General features: G+C 36.1%; 1 protein-coding gene across 8 annotated transcripts in view; it reads right to left on the bottom strand.

The window, feature by feature from the left end:
- Window positions 1-18,952, bottom strand: part of LOC106057074 (uncharacterized) — a 35,034-nt gene extending 16,082 nt beyond the window's left edge. For 5 of the 8 annotated variants that reach the window (XM_056014258.1, XM_056014262.1, XM_056014259.1 and 2 more), the window contains exons 1-8: window positions 18,470-18,952; window positions 17,325-17,348; window positions 13,422-13,457; window positions 12,940-12,975; window positions 12,474-12,503; window positions 9,824-9,859; window positions 6,967-7,014; window positions 1,311-1,352 (exon numbers count right to left, since the gene is read on the bottom strand). In XM_056014258.1, coding sequence (XP_055870233.1) covers window positions 1,311-1,352; window positions 6,967-7,014; window positions 9,824-9,859; window positions 12,474-12,503; window positions 12,940-12,975; window positions 13,422-13,457; window positions 17,325-17,348; window positions 18,470-18,752 — 535 coding nt within the window. In that variant the 5' untranslated portion in view covers window positions 18,753-18,952. The remainder of the gene's footprint in view (window positions 1-1,310; window positions 1,353-6,966; window positions 7,015-9,823; window positions 9,860-12,473; window positions 12,504-12,939; window positions 12,976-13,421; window positions 13,458-17,324; window positions 17,349-18,469) is intronic. The other 3 variants (XM_056014265.1, XM_056014263.1, XM_056014266.1) reach the window with 1 other exon arrangement.
- Window positions 18,953-19,341: the final 389 nt, after the last annotated feature.

Genomic DNA, 19,341 nt, shown 5'->3' with positions numbered 1-19,341 from the left:
TCGCACAACTGGCCTTATCCATACGCATCATATAATAATGTGTTTCCCAGACATGTAAAGTGGTTAACCACTATCTGTGGCATTTTACGTCTCGAGAGACGATCTTTTCCCTTTGCAACTTCTTGTGTGACTAAAGAGGCCAATCCTTGATACACAGCTGCGGTCACAGGTTGGACATCCGTTGCATTTTCACCCTTCTTTCTGCTTCTGTTGTGTATGACATCTGCAATCCGAGACACTTCCTTTATGCACGCTCTCCATGTAGATCTATCCAGTGCCACCTCTTCCCAGCTGCTAGTGTCGATTTGGAAGAGCTTCATGTCGCGTTTGCATACATATAACGTAAAAGTTGGCGACCAGCGTCTCTCGTGCCTTCTAACCACTATAGAAAGTTAATATTAACTGTGATATTTGGGGTTAAGTGGATTTTATTGGTAATATCTTTTTTTTTTTAAATTCAAAAGAAGAGGCGGCGTAAACAATTTCTTTGACTGCGAGCTAGAGCTCATGCTCAATTTAAGCATATAGGGCGCAATCCTTGGTTCAGGCTCTTCTACGATCATTTCCTTTGTTTTAGTATCGTACAGTAGGCACCATAGATTGAACACATTTCCATCGGAGTAAACCCAGACTTAGATGATTGTGGCTACGCCCATTATATATATATATATATATATATATATATATTGTTATAACCCTATTCGCGACGCAAAAGGGTTAACTGTGTGTGATCAGCTGACATTTGTGACACAGGCCAGTAATACAGTTTAGCGTGCTATAGTGAAAGGCAAGGGACAGTGCTGGCATGAGCTTTGCACGTGAATAGCGCCCGTGTTATGGTCATCTGATCATAAGCCTGCGCAGACCAGACACAGTGTGTAGAAAAGCGGCAGTTCAAGACCGGAGAGCGTTGAGACCGGGACTGTTAGTCAGCCATGAAGTCGGTCCTGGTGCAGTCCTGCGGTGAAACGTACGAGTCCAGGAAGAGACAGTAGAGTTTATGAGTTTAGTAGCAGTTGATTGTGTTGCCAGTTCTGTCTTATTGGCTGTTTGATTTGACCATTATTAAAGTACCAGATTTTTTGGAGTCTTGTTGTCAAGTTCTTGATGTGTTGATGTGTTGTGTTTAGCAGTGTTTACAGAAGGCCTGAGTAGGAGAGATCGTAACAATATATATATATATATATATATATATATATATATAATGTGTGTGTGTGTGTCGCTCCTTTTCTCTCTAAATGCGTAAAGACTTAATTCATATTTTGAAATAGATTTTAAAAAGCTTTGTATAAAATATGGTGTATAATTACCTATCCCTTCTTTAAGAATACGTATTGCATTTCTTGCTTGACCTTAGAAATATAAGAAATGTATTAGATTATAATTGTTTTATCTACCATTGGTAACAGTCATATATTAATGATTAGGGAGAGTATAAACTTAGGAGCCGTCTTTTGCGCTGCCTGAAGGCTGTATTGGGGACCTGGAGCGAATCGGAGAAGGCTGACATTGGTCCGTATTTAGGTTTGGTGGAGAAAGGTCTGGTAGAATTAGGTACAAGACTCTTTGGATGTAGAAGGCTGTTATGTATTTGTCCTGTTGAATAAACACACTTGTTTATGTACTGTACTGTAGAACTTCGTTGAGTTGCCTGCCCTAGATTTACAATTGGTGTATGGAAAAGGGATTGGGCGACTCAATGAAGGTAGGATTTTATGTCATAATGACATATATGAAACGGCTAGACGAGCTGGAGTTGAAGGAACTAAAAGTAGAGCTCAAATGGCGGCGCTTGAAACGGTTTAAATGTAATAAAGACATTCTTAGAGCACGTCTTCGGCAGGCTATGATGGATGAAGGAAACATACATGTTTGAGGTGGATCCAGATATCTGCGAGCTTCTTAGAGATTTGAAAGACTTAATACGAACACAAATCAAACAGATGGGTACCATGCTAAGCAAAACAGACGTATCGATGGGTAACATGCTGAGCAAGACATATAAATCGACGAACAAGACAGATGAGACGTTTAGTGCCATGCTCAGCAAGACTGATGAACCGGTATATGGCCTGCGGAACAAGACAGATGAACAGATGGTTACCATGTCGAGAAGAATAAGCGATCCGTTACTCAACGGAGACACTGATAATGGTAACGCTGTCCGTGACTGTTGTAACAATTTGTGCAAGCGTGGCTCTCATGACAAGAAGCCTTGCGAGCTTGCAGGGAGAGTGCAAGTCACAGAAGACCTGCCAACAAGATCTGGACCCAACTGGCGCTTGTCCAGAGACCATAACTAGCAGGAGAAGCCATGAAGGCGATCAGAAGAACCCAGTGAGACGTGACGCAGCAGCTGATGAACTTTTTCATATTGGACGTTACCCACGTGCCCTACAGGCATGTCTTCCAGATGCTGCTGGGTTTTGTGGCCTGTTTGATAACCTGACCTAATTGGGCTCTCGGCTAAATTGCAAAGCATTCATCGAGAGAGTCTGCTGAAACAACGTGTAGAACCAGCGGTCTTGAGGACCACCGCCATGACACCCACTGCCTCGTTTCTTGGCATCTGGCTGCTGTCGGTGGACTGAGAGAAAGGCCAGACAACGAAAACGACGTCCCCTTCGCCAAAGGAAGATCAATTGCAGCAGAAGGAGAAAGAGACATACGCAGAATACAACGCAGATGGCTCCATCGAGATGGTAATATAAGCCATTTGTCGCTGCAGCCGATAGACCCCTCTTTCATCAACTAACCTTCACAGCCAATGTCGTGCGGTAGATTTTGTCCGGGAGGGATTAACCCTAGAAGGAGGCAATGTTGTAACCCTGCCTTGCAAAAGTGCTTGTGGTGCGTATAAGTGTACTATTGAACTAGGGGAGAGGGGGAGAGGGGAGAGAGAGTAACGGAGAGAAAGAGGAGAGAGAGAGAGAGAGAGTAACGGAGAGAGAGAGAGAGAGTAACGGAGAGACAGAGGAGAGAGAGAGAGAGTAACGGAGAGAGAAAGGAGAGAGAGAGAGTAACGAAGAGAGAGAGGAGAGAGAGAGTAACGGAGAGAGAGAGGAGAGAGAGAGTAACGGAGAGAGAGAGTAACGGAGAGAGAGAGGAGAGAGAGAGTAACGTAGTGAGAGAGAGGAGAGTGAGAGAGTAACAGAGAGGGAGAGAGGAGAGAAATAGAGTAACGGAGAGAGAGAGAGGAGAGAAAGAGAGTAACGGAGAGAGAGAGAGGAGAGAAAGAGAGTAACAGAGAGAGAGAGGAGAGAAAGAGAGTAACAGAGAGAGAGAGGAGAGAAAGAGAGTAACAGAGAGAGAGAGGAGAGAGAGAGTAACGGAGAGAGAGAGTAACAGAGAGAGAGAGAGGAGAGAGAGAGTAACGGAGAGAGAGAGAGGAGAGAGAGAGTAACGGAGAGAGAGAGGAGAGAGAGAGAGTAACGGAAAGAGAGAGAGGAGAAAGAGAGAGAGAGTAACGGAGAGAGAGAGGAGAGAGAGAGAGTAACGGAGAGAGAGAGAGAGGAGAGAGAGAGATTAACGGAGAGAGAGAGAGAGTAACGGAGAGAGAGAGAGAGTAACGGAGAGAGAGAGGAGAGAGAGAGAGGAGAGAGAGAGAGTAACGGAGAGATAGAGGAGAGAGAGAGAGAGGAGAGAGAGAGAGTAACGGAGAGAGAGAGAGTAACGGAGAGAGAGAGGAGAGAGATAGTAACGGAGAGAGACAGAGGAGAGAGAGAGTAACGGAGAGAGAGAGAGAGGAGAGATAGAGAAAAGAGAGAGAGAGAGGAGAGAGAGTAACGGAGAGAGAGTAACGGAGAGAGAGAGAGAGGAGAGAGAGTAACGGAGATAGAGAAGAGAGATAGAGGAGAGAGAGTAACGGAGAGAGAGAGGAGAGAGAGAGTAACGGAGAGAAAGAGGAGAGAGAGAGAGTAACGGAGAGAGAGAGGAGAGAGAGAGAGTAACGGAGAGAAAAAGGAGAGAGAGAGTAACGGAGAGAGAGAGGAGAGAGAGAGTAACGGAGAGAGAGAGGAGAGAGAGAGTAACGGAGAGAGAGAGAGGAGAGAGAGACTAACGTAGAGAGAGAGAGAGGAGAGTGAGAGAGTAACAGAGAGAGAGAGAGGAGAGAAAGAGAGTAACGGAGAGAGAGAGAGGGGAGAGAGAGAGGGGAGAGAAAGAGAGTAACGGAGAGAGAGAGGGGGGAGAGAGAGAGTAACGGAGAGAGAGAGAGAGTAACGGAGAGAGAGAGAGAGTAACGGAGAGAGAGAGAGAGTAACGGAGAGAGAGAGGAGAGAGAGAGGGTAACGGAGAGAAAGAGTGGAGAGAGAGAGAGTAACGGAGAGAGAGAGAGGAGAGAGAGAGTAACGGAGAGAGAGAGAGAGTAACGGAGAGAGAGAGAGAGTAACGGAGAGAGAGTAACGGAGAGAGAGAGAGAGTAACGGAGAGAGAGTAACGGAGAGAGAAAGAGAGTAACGGAGAGAGAGTAACGGAGAGAGAGAGAGAGTAACGGAGAGAGAGAGAGAGGAGAGAGAGAGAGTAACGGAGAGAGAGAGGAGAGAGAGAGTAACGTAGAGAGAGAGTAACGGAGAGAGAGAGGAGAGAGAGAGTAACAGAGAAAGAGGAGAGAAAGAGAGTAACGGAGAGAGAGAGTGGAGAGAAAGAGAGTAACGGAGAGAGAGAGGAGATAAAGAGAGTAACGGAGAGAGAGAGAGTAACGGAGAGAGAGAGAGAGGAGAGAGAGAGGGTAACGGAGAGAAAGAGTGGAGAGAGAGAGTAACGGAGAGAGAGAGGAGAGAGAGAGTAACGGAGAGAGAGTAAAGGAGAGAGAGTAACGGAGAGAGAGAGAGAGTAATGGAGAGAGAGTAACGGAGAGAGAAAGAGAGTGACGGAGAGAGAGTAACGGAGAGAGAGAGAGTAACGGAGAGAGAGAGAGAGGAGAGAGAGATAGTAACGGAGAGAGAGAGGAGAGAGAGAGTAACGGAGAGAGAGAGATTAGAGAGAGAGAGAGTAACAGAGAGAGAGAGGCGGGAGAGAGAGAGAGGAGAGAGAGAGTAACGGAGAGAGAGGAGAGAGAGAGTAACCGAGAGAGAGAGGAGAGAGAGAGTAACGGAGAGAGATATGAGAGAGAGAGAGGAGAGAGAGAGAAGAGAGAGAGAGTAACGGAGAGAGAGAGGAGAGAGAGAGTAACGGAGAGAGAGAGGAGAGAGAGAGTAACGGAGAGAGAGAGGAGAGAGAGATTAACGTAGAGAGAGAGGAGAGTGAGAGAGTAACGGAGAGAGAGAGAGGAGAGAGAGAGAGAGTAACGGAGAGAGATCGGAGAGAGAGAGGAGAGAGAGAGGAGAGAGAGAGAGTAACGGAGAGAGAGAGAGGAGAGAGAGAGTAACGGAGAGAGAGAGTAACGGAGAGAGAGAGGGGAGAGAGAGAGGAGAGAGAGAGGAGAGAGAAAGGAGAGAGGAGAGAGAGAGTAACGGAGAGAGAGAGAGAGAGAGAGAGTAACGGAGAGAGAGAGGAGAGAGTAACTCAGAGAGAGAGAGAGGAGAGAGAGTAACGGAGAGAGAGAGAAACGGAGAGAGAGAGAGGAGACAGAGTAACGGAGAGAGAGAGAGAGAGGAGAGAGAGTAACGGAGAGAGAGAGGAGAGAGAGAGTAACGGAGAGAGAGAGAGAGAGGAGAGAGAGTAACGGAGAGAGAGAGAGAGAGGAGAGAGAGTAACGGAGAGAGAGAGAGAGAGAGGAGAGAGAGTAACGGAGAGAGAGAGAGAGAGGAGAGAGAGTAACGGAGGTTTAAGAAATAATTTTGACTAAATAAAATGTCAGCTGAAGCCAAGATTGGGTTTCGGAGAAATTACGTGTACAAACTTTTGCCAGACAGATAGACAGAGTGAGTTGATATAAGCTTTAATTAAAAATAGAAAATAGAAAATTATTTTTTCTATTAAATTATAAAAACGAAAATGTGAATTAAAATAAATTTAGCAAAAAGTATTTTAAAAAAACACCTAAAAATCTCTGCAAATTTGATTAGGTTCTTTAACGTACATCAGGGGTGGGCAAATTACGGCCAGCGGGCCAAATGCGGCCCGCCGAGGTGTTTTATGCGGCCCGCCGACTCCTACTGAAATCAGGTTTGCCCACAGTATAAAGATAGAAAAACTTTTATATAAATTATTGAAACTGTCTTATCATAAAAAGTTTTAAGTAAACGACGACTAATGATTATTGGCTATACATCGATACACAAAATTGAAGACACAATGTCTGAGTGTTGGGTAGGCTTGGAACAAGATGGCAAGTGTAACAACTGAAGAAGCTCAATCTTTGACTGAGAACCATAAACTCGAAACAGGAAAGTTTGCACAAAGCTGCATGTAATTTCAACATTGAATAGTTCAATGGAATATAATATATAAAATTAATAGGGCTAGAGCTTAAAACCACAGGTAGTCTGATTTTGAATAAATAATAAGATAGTTTCACAGTTAAGAAACATTATGTACGAGTGTAAGAAGTAAAATACTGCACATTAAGTACAACTGTATATTTGTGTGGATACTGTGATATAAAAAGACAACAGCAATTAAAAAAAAAATGTAAAATTGGTTTAAAAAATTGCTAACTCTTGTAATTCAACCTGGAGTGTGAAAATAAAGAAAGAAACGTGAATATAATACAGTGTATATACGAATTAAAAGACATTCTACACAGCAAGCTTATAAGCTTATATATATATATATATATATATATATATATATATATATATATATATATATATATATATATATATATATATATGCGGCCCGCCATTCCCAAACTTTTTTTAATGCGGCCCTCGATACAAAAAAGGTTGCCCACCCCTGACGTACATGTATTATTTGTAGGCTGCATTGGTGTACAGTGTGTACAATCAAGAAACTTTAGCAATGGGTTCAAATTCTATAGAGAAATTTTTACAACTTAAAAAAAAATGTATAGAAAATACTGACCAAGTTCTTGTCGTAACTCGTTCTCTATCCTTTGTTGTTTTTCTGTTTCTTTTATTTAAAAAGAACAAGAGTAATAGAACATAAAATAATACAATGAATTATTTGATATGACTTAAAACTAAATCATAAATAATATAAACTCTACGTACTTAATTATAAAGAAGAATTTATTATTTAAGCTAACAAGTGGCAGAAGAGCGTGTAAGTAAAAGTATTTAGTTTATTGATCCTATTTAAAGTAATAATGGCAATGGCTACTAGAATTGAGATAACATCCTTTTTGAAAGAGATGCTCTGTGTAAGATATAAGAGAGAACTGCAAGCATGGAATGAAATAAAAGATCTAAAGAAAGAGAAAAGAGCTATAGCCGTAGCCCATTTCTTTACAACTAAGCAGTGAGTCAAGAATAAGAGAGAAGGTTTTTGAGCTATTAGATTTGCCAGAGCTGAAGTGCCAGAAAGGTTTCAAGTATCTGTTGAAGTTTCTCGACAAGATCTTGGCCAAAGCGAACCTGACATTCATTATTGAAAAGTTTTATGACTTTGTAGACTTCAGGTAAAGCGAAAACATGTTCATACAAGATTTTATTGCAGAGTTTGATACAAAATAAAGGAGATTTGTCATATCATTAGTTAGTAGCTACTTTGACATATATTAGTTGGGAAGCACGAAGTAGGCCTATATCGTATATTCATGCTCATGATGTTTCACGTGGGAAACAAGCGTCCACAGTTGAATTGTGGGCAAGAAATCTCGCACTTAAAATTGGACCACATGGTCAGAGGGAAGTGGTCGCCATGATCTTAAACTTGATGGATGTCTTACGTAGTTGATTCAATAATTTAGTATCCATTATGTACTTAGAATATTTCATTGGATTTGTGTAACATGATATGTATTTCTTTATGGCGGAATTTGCCAGTTTAAGGTGTATTCTATTTTATAGTCAATGAGGTAAATGTCTGCTACTGTAAGAGTTTATTGATTACTATTAATGCTTGTTGTGCTGTGCTGATGGTAGTAGACATGTGAGGTAAAAAGCAGTATACAACTTAAGTGAAATAAGACATTATTTTAATTGCTTTACTATACACGATCAAATGACATCTAACAAGCAGACGTACAATTTACAAGATTTGAAAAGAAACCGATGAAGATATTACCTGTGATTCTGACCTTAAAGTTTCTCAGAAAGGCAAGAATTACGCAAATTGAGAAGTTCTGACCTGTATGAACTTTGCTAATCGGTAGACGCTGTATGATGAAGCGAAGACATCTCTTAGAAAGTTCAAAGGAGAAGATAGTAAAAGGAAAAAAAGTTCGATGCGGTATCAAACTTGATCCAAAGTTTTTGTCAGAGAGTGAGGAGGTTTTAAGGGGGCTGGCTACAAGAATCGTGAACATTTTAGCAGTTTGGGAAGACGAGGTGAAGAACAGTTGAAATATACCATCAAGCCGAAAGTGGAACATCACGGTAGTAGAAAGTAGTGAAATTCAGATTGGACGCAAGGATCAGATAAATTGTTCTGATCTTGATAAAGATGAAGGTCAAGTAAGACACATTGCTCGAGGTCACGTCTCTCAACCAAGAAAGAAAAGTTTAAATCCAGCTGGTCGTGATAGAAATGTTTTGAGATGTATATCGTGTGGGACATATAGACATCTTTTGTCTAAATTTCCAGACAGTCGGGAAAATCTAGCAGAGAAACTCAAAGTTGTAGAGCAGGAAGGGGAAACGTGTCTGTTTACTGGAGACCACAGAGAGAAAGATTTACAACTAGGTTTTGAGCGCCGCATCATACAGTGTACTCTCCAGTATAGGATAACCAACTTGAGAAAAAAAGTAACATTTTCATCTAGGCCCCTCCCAGTCCCAAAAAGTAAATAGATCGTGTGTTTGACTGATTCTAACAAACTGGTCAGTGTAGGGCTAGTCTAGACTATGTGTAGTTGGTTACGACAAGACAGTCAAGTGATAGTGTTTGTTGTGTGTTAAGTGGTCAGGCAAGAAAATACACAATGCAGTGGTTAGTCAAGCATGTAAATTTATTTTTAACACGCATTTTTTTTTGCTTACAAGATCTAGATAAAACTGCATAGACAAGATTTATTACTTTTACGAGAATGTAAATTTATCTCTATGGTTTTTCTTTATTCAGAAAGTCAATAGATTAAATTAATAGGTTTGTGTGACGTCACATAGACACCCATTGAAAATCTGACGGTTTTGGATACGCTGGAAAATTACGTCAGAAAGACATCAATTATTAAGTTATTATTGCAAAAAAAAAATAATAATAATATATTCATTATCTGTAGATCAAAACACATTATATAAAAAATGGAAGTTTCTCTTAAGGTGTTTCCAAGCTTTATACTGATTATTATGGCGGATGAAATTTTAACGATATCCCTGAATTACTATTATTAAGTCAGTGAAATATTGTGTTTGTTGCAAATTAAACTGCACGCTGTCTTTTTTTTTTTTTTTTGTCATCCAAACTAACTGAAACACTTAACATAGGATTTTTTTAAACTATTTTTTTTTGTTTTAAAATTAAAGCCAAATCATTTATAATCAAAATTACAAGGCGAGATAAATATACCCTTAATTAAAACTTTACTGTAACGTTTAATTAAAATGAAAATAAAAAAAAAACTCAATCAAAAACTCTTATTCGAAAATAAAAATATTTACGTTTTTCAATTTTTTAAATATATTCAAGAAATATTTTATATAACTATAGGGCCTAGCAGTGGTGACAATTAATTTTTTAAAAAGTCATAATTTTACAAGATCTGGACGGAAACTACTTGAACAAAAGAAAATAAAACATTGAGAAATAAATTGCATACCTGGTGCTTGGTCACTCACTGGTGACGATCTTACACCTAAATTGAAGATAATTTTTTTTTTAGAATTAGAATAAGCAGGAAAAGAAAAAAAAAGAAAAACAATATTTGAATATTTTTACACACCCACACATACATATATATATTAGAATTTGTGAATACAAACATGAAAAAGAAACAATACATTACTATACTCTTCTATGTCCATTGACTCTTCGCTAGCAGAGTGTGAACCTAGTTAGCTTGAGAAGCCTGAGAAGGCTTTAGCCCACATATTTGAATTAAGGTTGTTCACATTTTTAGCGACCCCCAAAAGGGGAATAAACGCTATAATTTTGTGTTCTCTGTTTGTCCGTCCGTCCCGTTTAAATCTCGTAAACTAGAAAAGCGTTTTAAAATACGACATAATATTTTAGATTAATATTTTAGATCTTTTAAAGTTATGATGCAACGGCTACTTTTTTCTTTTCTGAAAGCGAAAAATTTATTTTTTTTAAATCAGCTATGCAAGCAGCTTTTTCATAAATACACCATTTTTACAACTATTCCATTATAATAGTAACAAACACGGAAGGCCATTAAGTTTGGGAGATGGACATTCACCACATTTCCAACGTATTTATGCAAACGATTATTATTTTTTTGTCAGAATTTATTTGTTTTTACAATTGCATTGCTAAGGTATGTAAGTTCTGTCATACTAACTACTACAATAAAGAAAGTGTCTTTTTTTCTTTCAAGAGAAAAAATCTATTTAATTTGCATATACGTGTAACATAAATTAAAACAGCAATTAATAAGCTTCCACTGGCTCATATGACACTTAACTAAAGGAATTTTCGAACAGTAATGGTTTTTTTTCTTGAGGCTTTGAATAAGAGAATGACTCTTTACAAAACATTAAAACAATTAGAAAATCAATATATGACATCTGTTAGGCCAGGTTCACATCTAACTTCATCTTCACTTTTCACCTATCCATTGTTCTGCTGAATTGTTAGGGCACCACACAAGATCTGTCACCTTTTTTCTCCATGCTTCTCTGTCATGTGCCTTTGATAGATGTGCCTTTAATTTTCTAGACAAGAGATAGGATCATGGCGTATTGAGAACGCTAAAAGCATAAACTTGCGCTAAACAAATACAATTGGTAAACAAATTAGTAATAATCGCACAGATTTATTATTTTTAGTCCTGATCAGTGATTCCAAAAATGGTATATATAGACCGCTAGGGGTCTACGAAAGTAAAAAAAAAAAAAAAAGAAACGAAAAAATGAGTTTATGAGACGTAAACTAGACAGGGTCTCATTTAAGGTCATGATTTTAGTTTCGATCAAATTAACAATTATCTTATACAATTATAAATTATCATTAATTATGTATCATAGAATCATAGGTTATTAGTCAAATTTTAGTCATTAATCCCTTATTTAAATAGCTTAATTTAGTCTACAGGGAACTTATATTTAACATAACGAAATATAAATATAGAATGTAGATGGTGGTGTTCAAGAAAAAGCAATCCCTTTAACTATAATAATAGTATTAACGAGTGCAGTACCTTTAATGGTTTGGTCCTACTGTAGATAATGTGCCTGCAGTGTTAGTTATTTATTGAGTTATCCGATGACAGCTAAAAACTGGTAGATTGCATGAATAACTTTAAGTTATTAAGGCACTTAACTGATGAAACTTGTTAAATACGCGATAGCTTTCTCAAATGTCTAAAGAAATGACAAGAACTTATGTCAGTTGCTTCCTTACACTGAAATACTACAGTTGTCAACAAATTTTTGTTTAACAAGATTTTTTATCTTTTAAAAGTTTATCAAATTACTTAGAAGTTAAAGATCTCATTTTAAAATGAAATTTAATGAAGTGGACTTGCCCATTGAACAGGCTTGTTTCATACTTTCACTGACATGAACTTACAATTTTTATGTATCACTTTTTTTTAGTCTTCACCTTACTTGGTTAGAAATGTGGAACAAACATAGTTGAAGTTCATGAATCAGTGAAATTGCAATATTAGATAAGCTGGGGGTCTACAGAATACGGAAAAAACGTGGCTATGGGTCTACGAGCCGAAAAACTTTGGGAACCACTGATGTTTATCTATTTTACATTTAATAACATGACTGATCCGATGAGGCGCGGTGGCTGAGGGGTAAAGCGCTTGGCTTCCGAACCGGGGATCGGGGTTCGAATCCTGGTGAAAACTGGGATTTTTCATTTTGGGATCATCGGGCGCCTCTGAGTCGACCCAGCTCTAGTGGGTACCTGACATTATAGACCACAAGGTCTGAAAGGGGAACTTTACTTTACTTTACTTACATGACTGATCCAAGTAAATGAGACACTTATCATAATTTTAAAAATTAAAACCAAATAATTTTTAGTGAAACTTACAAGGGGAGAAAAATATAGACTTTATTAAACCTATATTGTAACTTTTGGAATCAAAATAAGAATAAGCTAATTGATAACTCCTTTTCGTAAACAAGGATTCAGGCTTTCCATTTTTAAATACATTCACGAAATATTTTAACTATCTGAAAAAATATTGATAATTGACAAATTTTTTTTAATCATAAATCCAATCCTGTATAGTAAAAAAAAAAAGATTGAACATTGGAAAATAAATTGCATACCACTTATGGCTGTTACCAGTGCACTCATAGCTATAATGAAGATAAATAATAAAATATTTAGGAATAAAAATAAAATAAAAGAGAATATATATATATATATTACATGATTGATCCGAACTAAATGATACACTTAACATAAGCTTTATTATAAGTATTTTTTTTTTGTTGGAAAATTAAAACCAAATCATTGTAAGTCAAACCTACAAGGGACATAAATGTAGACTTAATTGAAAATTTATTTTAAGCTTTGAAATACAAAAAAAAACAATAATACGCTAATATACAGCTCTTATTCGTTAACAAAAATTTACGTTTTTCCATTTTTCAAATATATTCAAATGTATTCACGAAATATTTTAAACATTTATAACAATGGTGATAATTGACAACAATTTTTCATCGTATTACAAAACCTCGACAGTAACTACTAAAAAAAAAAAATAACATTTAGAAATCAATTGCATACCTAGGCTCATCGGACGTAAGACACCTGCAGCTGCACCTTGAAGATCGAATTATAAAAATGTAAGAATAAAAAGGAAAACAAAACAAAATATTTACAAATAAAAAATTATAATATTATAAAATAATAATATAATATAATAAAAAAATAATATAAATAAAATAATAATAAATATATATATATATATAATCTTATTATAAAATAAAATACAGACGTTCTTTTAAAAAAGATGATGATAACGTCCTACGCGTCATGCATCTAGCCATGCATGTTAACCAAGACTGGTTTTCCTGGCTGCTCAGGCCATGCTCCAAAAGCACTATGGATGAAGGAGCATTTGTACAAATTTTTTCTAACATAATGCAACAAGGATCACGCCACCGGCTACACAAGTTGTGTTGTTTCCAAGCTTTATACTTATTATTATAGCCGAACCACATTTTAACGATAAAAAAAATAATAACATTTAGAAATCAATTGCATACCAAGGTTCAACACACCCAAGCCACCTGCAGCTGCACCTTGAAGATCGAATTATAAAAATGTAAGAATAAAAAGGAAAACAAAACAAAATATTTACAAATAATAAATAATATATTGTTATACATATTGTTATACATATATATATATATATATATATATATATATATATATATATATATATATATATATATATATATAATCTTATTATAAAATAAAATACAGACGTTCCTTTAAAAAAGATGATGATAACGTCCTACGCGTCATGCATCTAGCCATGCATGTTAACCAAGACTGGTTTTCCTGGCTGCTCAGGCCATGCTCCAAAAGCACTATGGATGAAGGAGCATTTGTACAAAATTTTCTAACATAATGCAACAAGGATCACGCCAACGGCTACACAAGTTGTGTTGTTTCCAAGCTTTATACTTATTATTATAGCCGAACCACATTTTAACGATAACCCTGAACTACTTTAAAGTCTGTAAAATATTGTATTTGTTGCAAATTAAACTCCTCGCACTCTTTGTCTTCTCTCTTTTCTTTTCTGTTTCTCTTTGCAACCTCCCAACTTGTTTTTCAACCTTATTTCACTCTGTAATAATTCTATTACAAAGCTTATAGCAATTTACAGACCGTCGGCATTTCTGTATTTCTGTCTGACCAAAAGTTTGTACAATTCATTTCTCTTACACCTTATCTCGGATCAAGCTGAAATTTCGCACATTTTTTTTTCTCCTAATAACACAAGAATCAAAAAAGTAATTTAATCAATTAGTTAATTAACTATCGGTGATAAATTATTGTGTTTGGTATCTTAAGTAATGGAAAGGAATACTACTTGGCTGAAGTGGTGGTATGAACTGTATTAGTCATCTTTTCAATGGAAAGAAATAGAACTTGACTGGAGTCAATTATTATTTGAAATATCAAACACAATAATTTATCCCCAGTAGTTAGTTAACTAATTGATTCGTTTTCTTTATTGATTCTTGTGGTGTTAGTTAAAGATAAAAATGTGTGACTATATATATATATATCATGGGCGTAGCTAGGGAGGGGGATTTGGGGGTTCAACCCCCCCCCCCCCGAAATGAAATCCCCCCATGGGGGGGGGGGTCGGAATTTAGTGGCTGATTTTTTGCTTTGATTCTATTTATTTTAGGTGAGATTTTAATACTAAACTATCACTTGCCCAGGCACAGCCAAGGACGTTTTGAGTTTAATCCGAAAGATAGAAAGCAAAGAGCATTTAAGAAGATCATGATTTTAGTTTATATTTTATATAAATGTAATTAACAATAATTACATACAAGTATAAATTATGTATACCCTATAATCGGTGATCCGTCAATTTTTTTTTTTTTTTGCTCTTTGCTTTCTATCTTTCGGTTTCTTTCTGCAACCTCCTAAATTTTTCAATCTTTTTCACCCTGTAATAATTCTCTTTACAAAGCTCACCCTGTAATAATTCTCTTTACAAAGCTCACCCTGTAAAATTCTCTTTACAAAGCTCACCCTGTAATAATTCTCTTTACAAAGCTCTCCCTGTAATAATTCTCTTTACAAAGCTCACCCTGTAATAAGTCTCTTTACAAAGCTCACCCTGTAATAAGTCTCTTTACAGAGCTCACCCTGTAATAATTCTCTTTACAAAGCTCACCTTGTAATAATTCTCTTTACAAAGCTCACCCTATAATAATTCTCTTTACAAAGCTCACCCTGTAATAATTCTCTTTACAAAGCTCTCCCTGTAATAATTCTCTTTACAAAGCTCACCCTGTAATAAGTCTCTTTACAAAGCTCACCCGTAATAAGTCTCTTTACAAAGCTCACCCTGTAATAATTCTCTTTACAAAGCTCACCTTGTAATAATTCTCTTTACAAAGCTCACCCTATAATAATTCTCTTTACAAAGCTCACCCTGTAATAATTCTCTTTACAAAGTTCACCCTGTAATAATTCTCTTTACAAAGTTCACATTGTAATAATTCTCTTTACAAAGCTCACCTTGTAATAATTCTCTTTACAAAGCTCACCCTGTTTGTCTCTTTTTTACCCTTTTTCTCTGTCTGGCCATTTGTTGTTTTTTTTTGTTTTTTTTTTGCCCGTGAATTCTATTATCACTAGTAGGCTCTATCCCCACGCTCACAACCAAAAAGAAAGTTAGTATTACGTACAATCTTTGACTTTTCTTTGGCTTTTCAATTTTATATCAAAATATTTAATACTGCATGTTGATTTTAGATTGCACCTTATTACCATAAATACAAAAGTGCATTACAAACTTTCGCATTTTTTAATTACGATGACAGCTTTGTTGGTTTTTTGTTTTAGCATGCACCAATTGATCGACTGCTAGTTAAAGCACATATGGTTTTATTTTTTTTATAGCACCCTTAATCATAAAGCAACCAAGATACTGTATCTTTAGATCATTATTTTTAGGTGAAGAGGGGAGGCATTTTCCGAAGACCCTAATTGAATATCTTCATACCGTTTTCTACACTACATTTATTTTTGCATAACGCCCCCCCCCCACCCCACCCCCCCCCCCCCCACCCAAAAAAAAAAAAAAAAAAAAAAACACATAAATTTCATTTTATCAATTGTAATCGATTATTTGACCCTTTATTGATGTTAAGAAAAATAGTTAACATTATGGTCGGTTTCATCCTGTGCGGTAAGCTTTGTGTGTCCCAAAACAAGTAATTCCTATCGTTCGTTTGTTGTTTTTTTTTTTTGTTTTTTTTTTTTTTACATAATTAGAAACTGACTTAGTATAAACGATTTTTTTCTGTTAGGTTATACAGGCACGGTTTTACATTTTATCTGTGTTTCTTTTGACGACCTTCTAAACATATGTTAATTTCACTACCTCCTTAGTCAGCTACTGGGGAGTCTCAGAAGCTCATCTAGAGATGCCTGGGGCCAAGCCCTAGGACAAGCGTATACTGGATTTTTACACCTCTATGCAAGTCACTCCTTTATGGAGGAACCTGGTTGGAAGCTGATCTAAAAAAATAAATGATCTTTAAAATTGTTCGGATTAGCGTTTCAGGATTTCTTACTTATCTGTCAATAGTTTTGTTCTTACAGTATTAGTAGAGAGGATGAGCCTGACTGTGAGGGACCATAGATATCGTTCATGGCATGGAAGACGTTTTTTATGTCTTGCTTGCCAGCGAACTAGAATTATCTCAGATGTCTTGCTGAGCCAGTTAACTTACGTTTGACGTCATTAATTTGTACTCTTTTACGAATGTAAACACATTTTTAGTGGACTGGCTGTTGTACATATACAATTGACTAAGCGCTGTATTTATCGAATAGTTAGTCTCTTCTCAGTGCTATTTTTAGCTTTAGTCTACATTTGATTCGACTAGTGCGGAAAGTTCTTATCAGCTTGTATTGACATGTTTTGACTTTTTGAAGGTTTAGATTTCATGCGGACGTCTCTTTAGTTGTATCCGAATGTTAAGTTTTAAAATGATACGGCGGTGTGCTGTTACACACTCTGCAAAGCAGCTTGTGTTCATCACAAGTCTGGAGAAGTAATAGTTCCTTGCTGGTGCACTGGCCTATCCTCTTTTGCCTCCTTTTCAGACAAAATACTCATAGTCGACACTTGCTTTGACGTCGTAGAGAATGGGTAGCTTATCGGATTTTTTTATATCATCAGAGTGGAGTTTATGTCTTTATAGAACTTTGCTATGACTCTATTAGGGTTGATAATAGTGGGTGCGTAACAGCTATCAATTTAAAGTATGTTATTTTTCTAATATGCATTACAACTATTTTTAAAATAAACTTTTTAAATCTCGGCTCAGAACTATAAAATATAATATATATATATATATATATATATATATATATAAATAAAAAAATAAACGTATGATTTTACTTACCTGATGTAGCCTGATCGTGAGAATCTGTGCAAGGAAGAAAAAAAAAACAGGTTGTATATGGCTTAAATTTTTTTCCATACGCATATTCATACGGCTTTCGTTTTTTTTTTTCTTTCTTTACTAATAATATGCACTTAAATGTGATTCCAATTTTATACACATATGTTTTGTTTGGTGTAATGCACTAATTGTAAGACAAATGTCTTTATGGATAATAAAGATGATTATTATTATTATTATTATTATGTTACAAATGAACGAGTAGTCATTCTCTGGCGCTGCCAGGGTCGAGTTTCGCTAAAGAGAAACAAAATTCATCGTAGTCCCTTTAACAGTTTCCACTGAGGAATATTCTGGTGATGTGGCAGGTCTGCAGCAGTACCGCCCTCTGACAGGCAACGAAGATGTTCCTAGGAATGTTAAGGGCCTTGAAGGTGTCTGTGAGGTCAGTTTTTATTATCCCCTCGGTTGATATAACAATGGGGTAAATTGTTATTTTGGACAATTTCCATAGACGCTTAATCTCCAAGCCTAGGTTCCCATATTTTCTTTGTTTTTCTCAGTTTTTCTTAAATTATGAGACAGTGGTACGGCGATATCGATAATGGTAGCGGTTTTTTCTTTTTTATCGATGAACAGCAGATCCGGGCGATTGAAATCTACCGTTTTGTCGGTCAGAATAGGCCTATCCCAGTACAGCAGATGTTCAGCAGACTCGAGAACCTCTTGCGGAGAGTATTTATAATAAGGAGGAGTGTCCTTGCCGATCAATTTGTACGTCAAAGCCAGGTGTTGGTGTATTAACTTTGCAACTTGGTGATTATTATTATTATTATTATTATTATTATTATTATTATTATTATTATTATTATTATTTATATTAATCCCAAAATGTGTAATTAGTGGTTTGAGTGCAATTTTTTTCTTTTTTCTTTTTTAATTTTTGCATAACTAAAACCTAATAGGCTACAAAGCTGCAAAATATAGGCTTTAATAGAGAATTGAATAAAATATACCTATCTCTCTCTCACTCTCTCTCACTCTCATTTGCTTTCTATTAATTAATATTATTATAATAACTTTTTTTAAAAAGTATATTTTGCATGCATGTTACTAAGTGTAAACAAAACAAAGTTTTTATTTACCAGTTTTTTGTAGTCTATCCAGGACATGTTTGCTTTTTAGTTTTAACGATTGCAAGAAAAAATGCAAGGCGTTTTCAGTAGTGTCGTTCAATATTAAATCGATAAGATCTATATTCCTTTTAATCTTTGATTGATTAGCTACAATACGTTGTCTATCATTCAATGTTATAGCTTTATTTTCAACTAAAAAGTCCACAAGTTCCAGAGCGTCGATTTCACTTATAATATATTCACAATTTTTCTTTATACTCTCTTTATCTACACTGACTACAGCTTTAGACATCTTAATACGTTCTATAATATTTGCATCTAAATATAGTGTTTCATCTTAGTAGATGTAATCATAATTTGATAAATGCAAAAGTTCTATATTATCTTATCTAATAAAATCTCATCTCAATGTGATATATACACATCATCATTAACAATAAACACTTAACATTGAACTTTAAACATCATGCCTTAACTTAAATACTTGTAAAGATTATATATCATATCGGAAATTCCCGGTGTCGACTGACTCAAACGTCGAGAATTTTTTTTCTTATCATGAATGCTAAAATAAATAACATCATATTTACAACGTTTTAAGTTGTTGAATATTTTGCTGTTTTATTTATGAACTGGGATAACTTTCTAAGGGCTCTCGAGGTGAAAAACTTTTATTATTTATGCATCATAACTTCTGAAATATATATCTTGTTATTTATTACAAACGTTTGCTTCAAGAGAATTTAATTACGTCCTATGCGTATCAAACTGTTAACTTAATTGTGCAAGTCTAATTGAAAACTTTAAATCTGCTAATTCATTGATTTTCCTTGCTTATTCTGGCAACCCGCTCCATGCTGGGTCTGTTAGGTCTTTCACAT

The sequence above is a fragment of the Biomphalaria glabrata genome, chromosome 16 (assembly GCF_947242115.1).
Source record: "Biomphalaria glabrata chromosome 16, xgBioGlab47.1, whole genome shotgun sequence".
NCBI classification, from domain to species: domain Eukaryota; kingdom Metazoa; phylum Mollusca; class Gastropoda; family Planorbidae; genus Biomphalaria; species Biomphalaria glabrata.
This window is presented reverse-complemented; position numbering and strand designations above follow the sequence as displayed.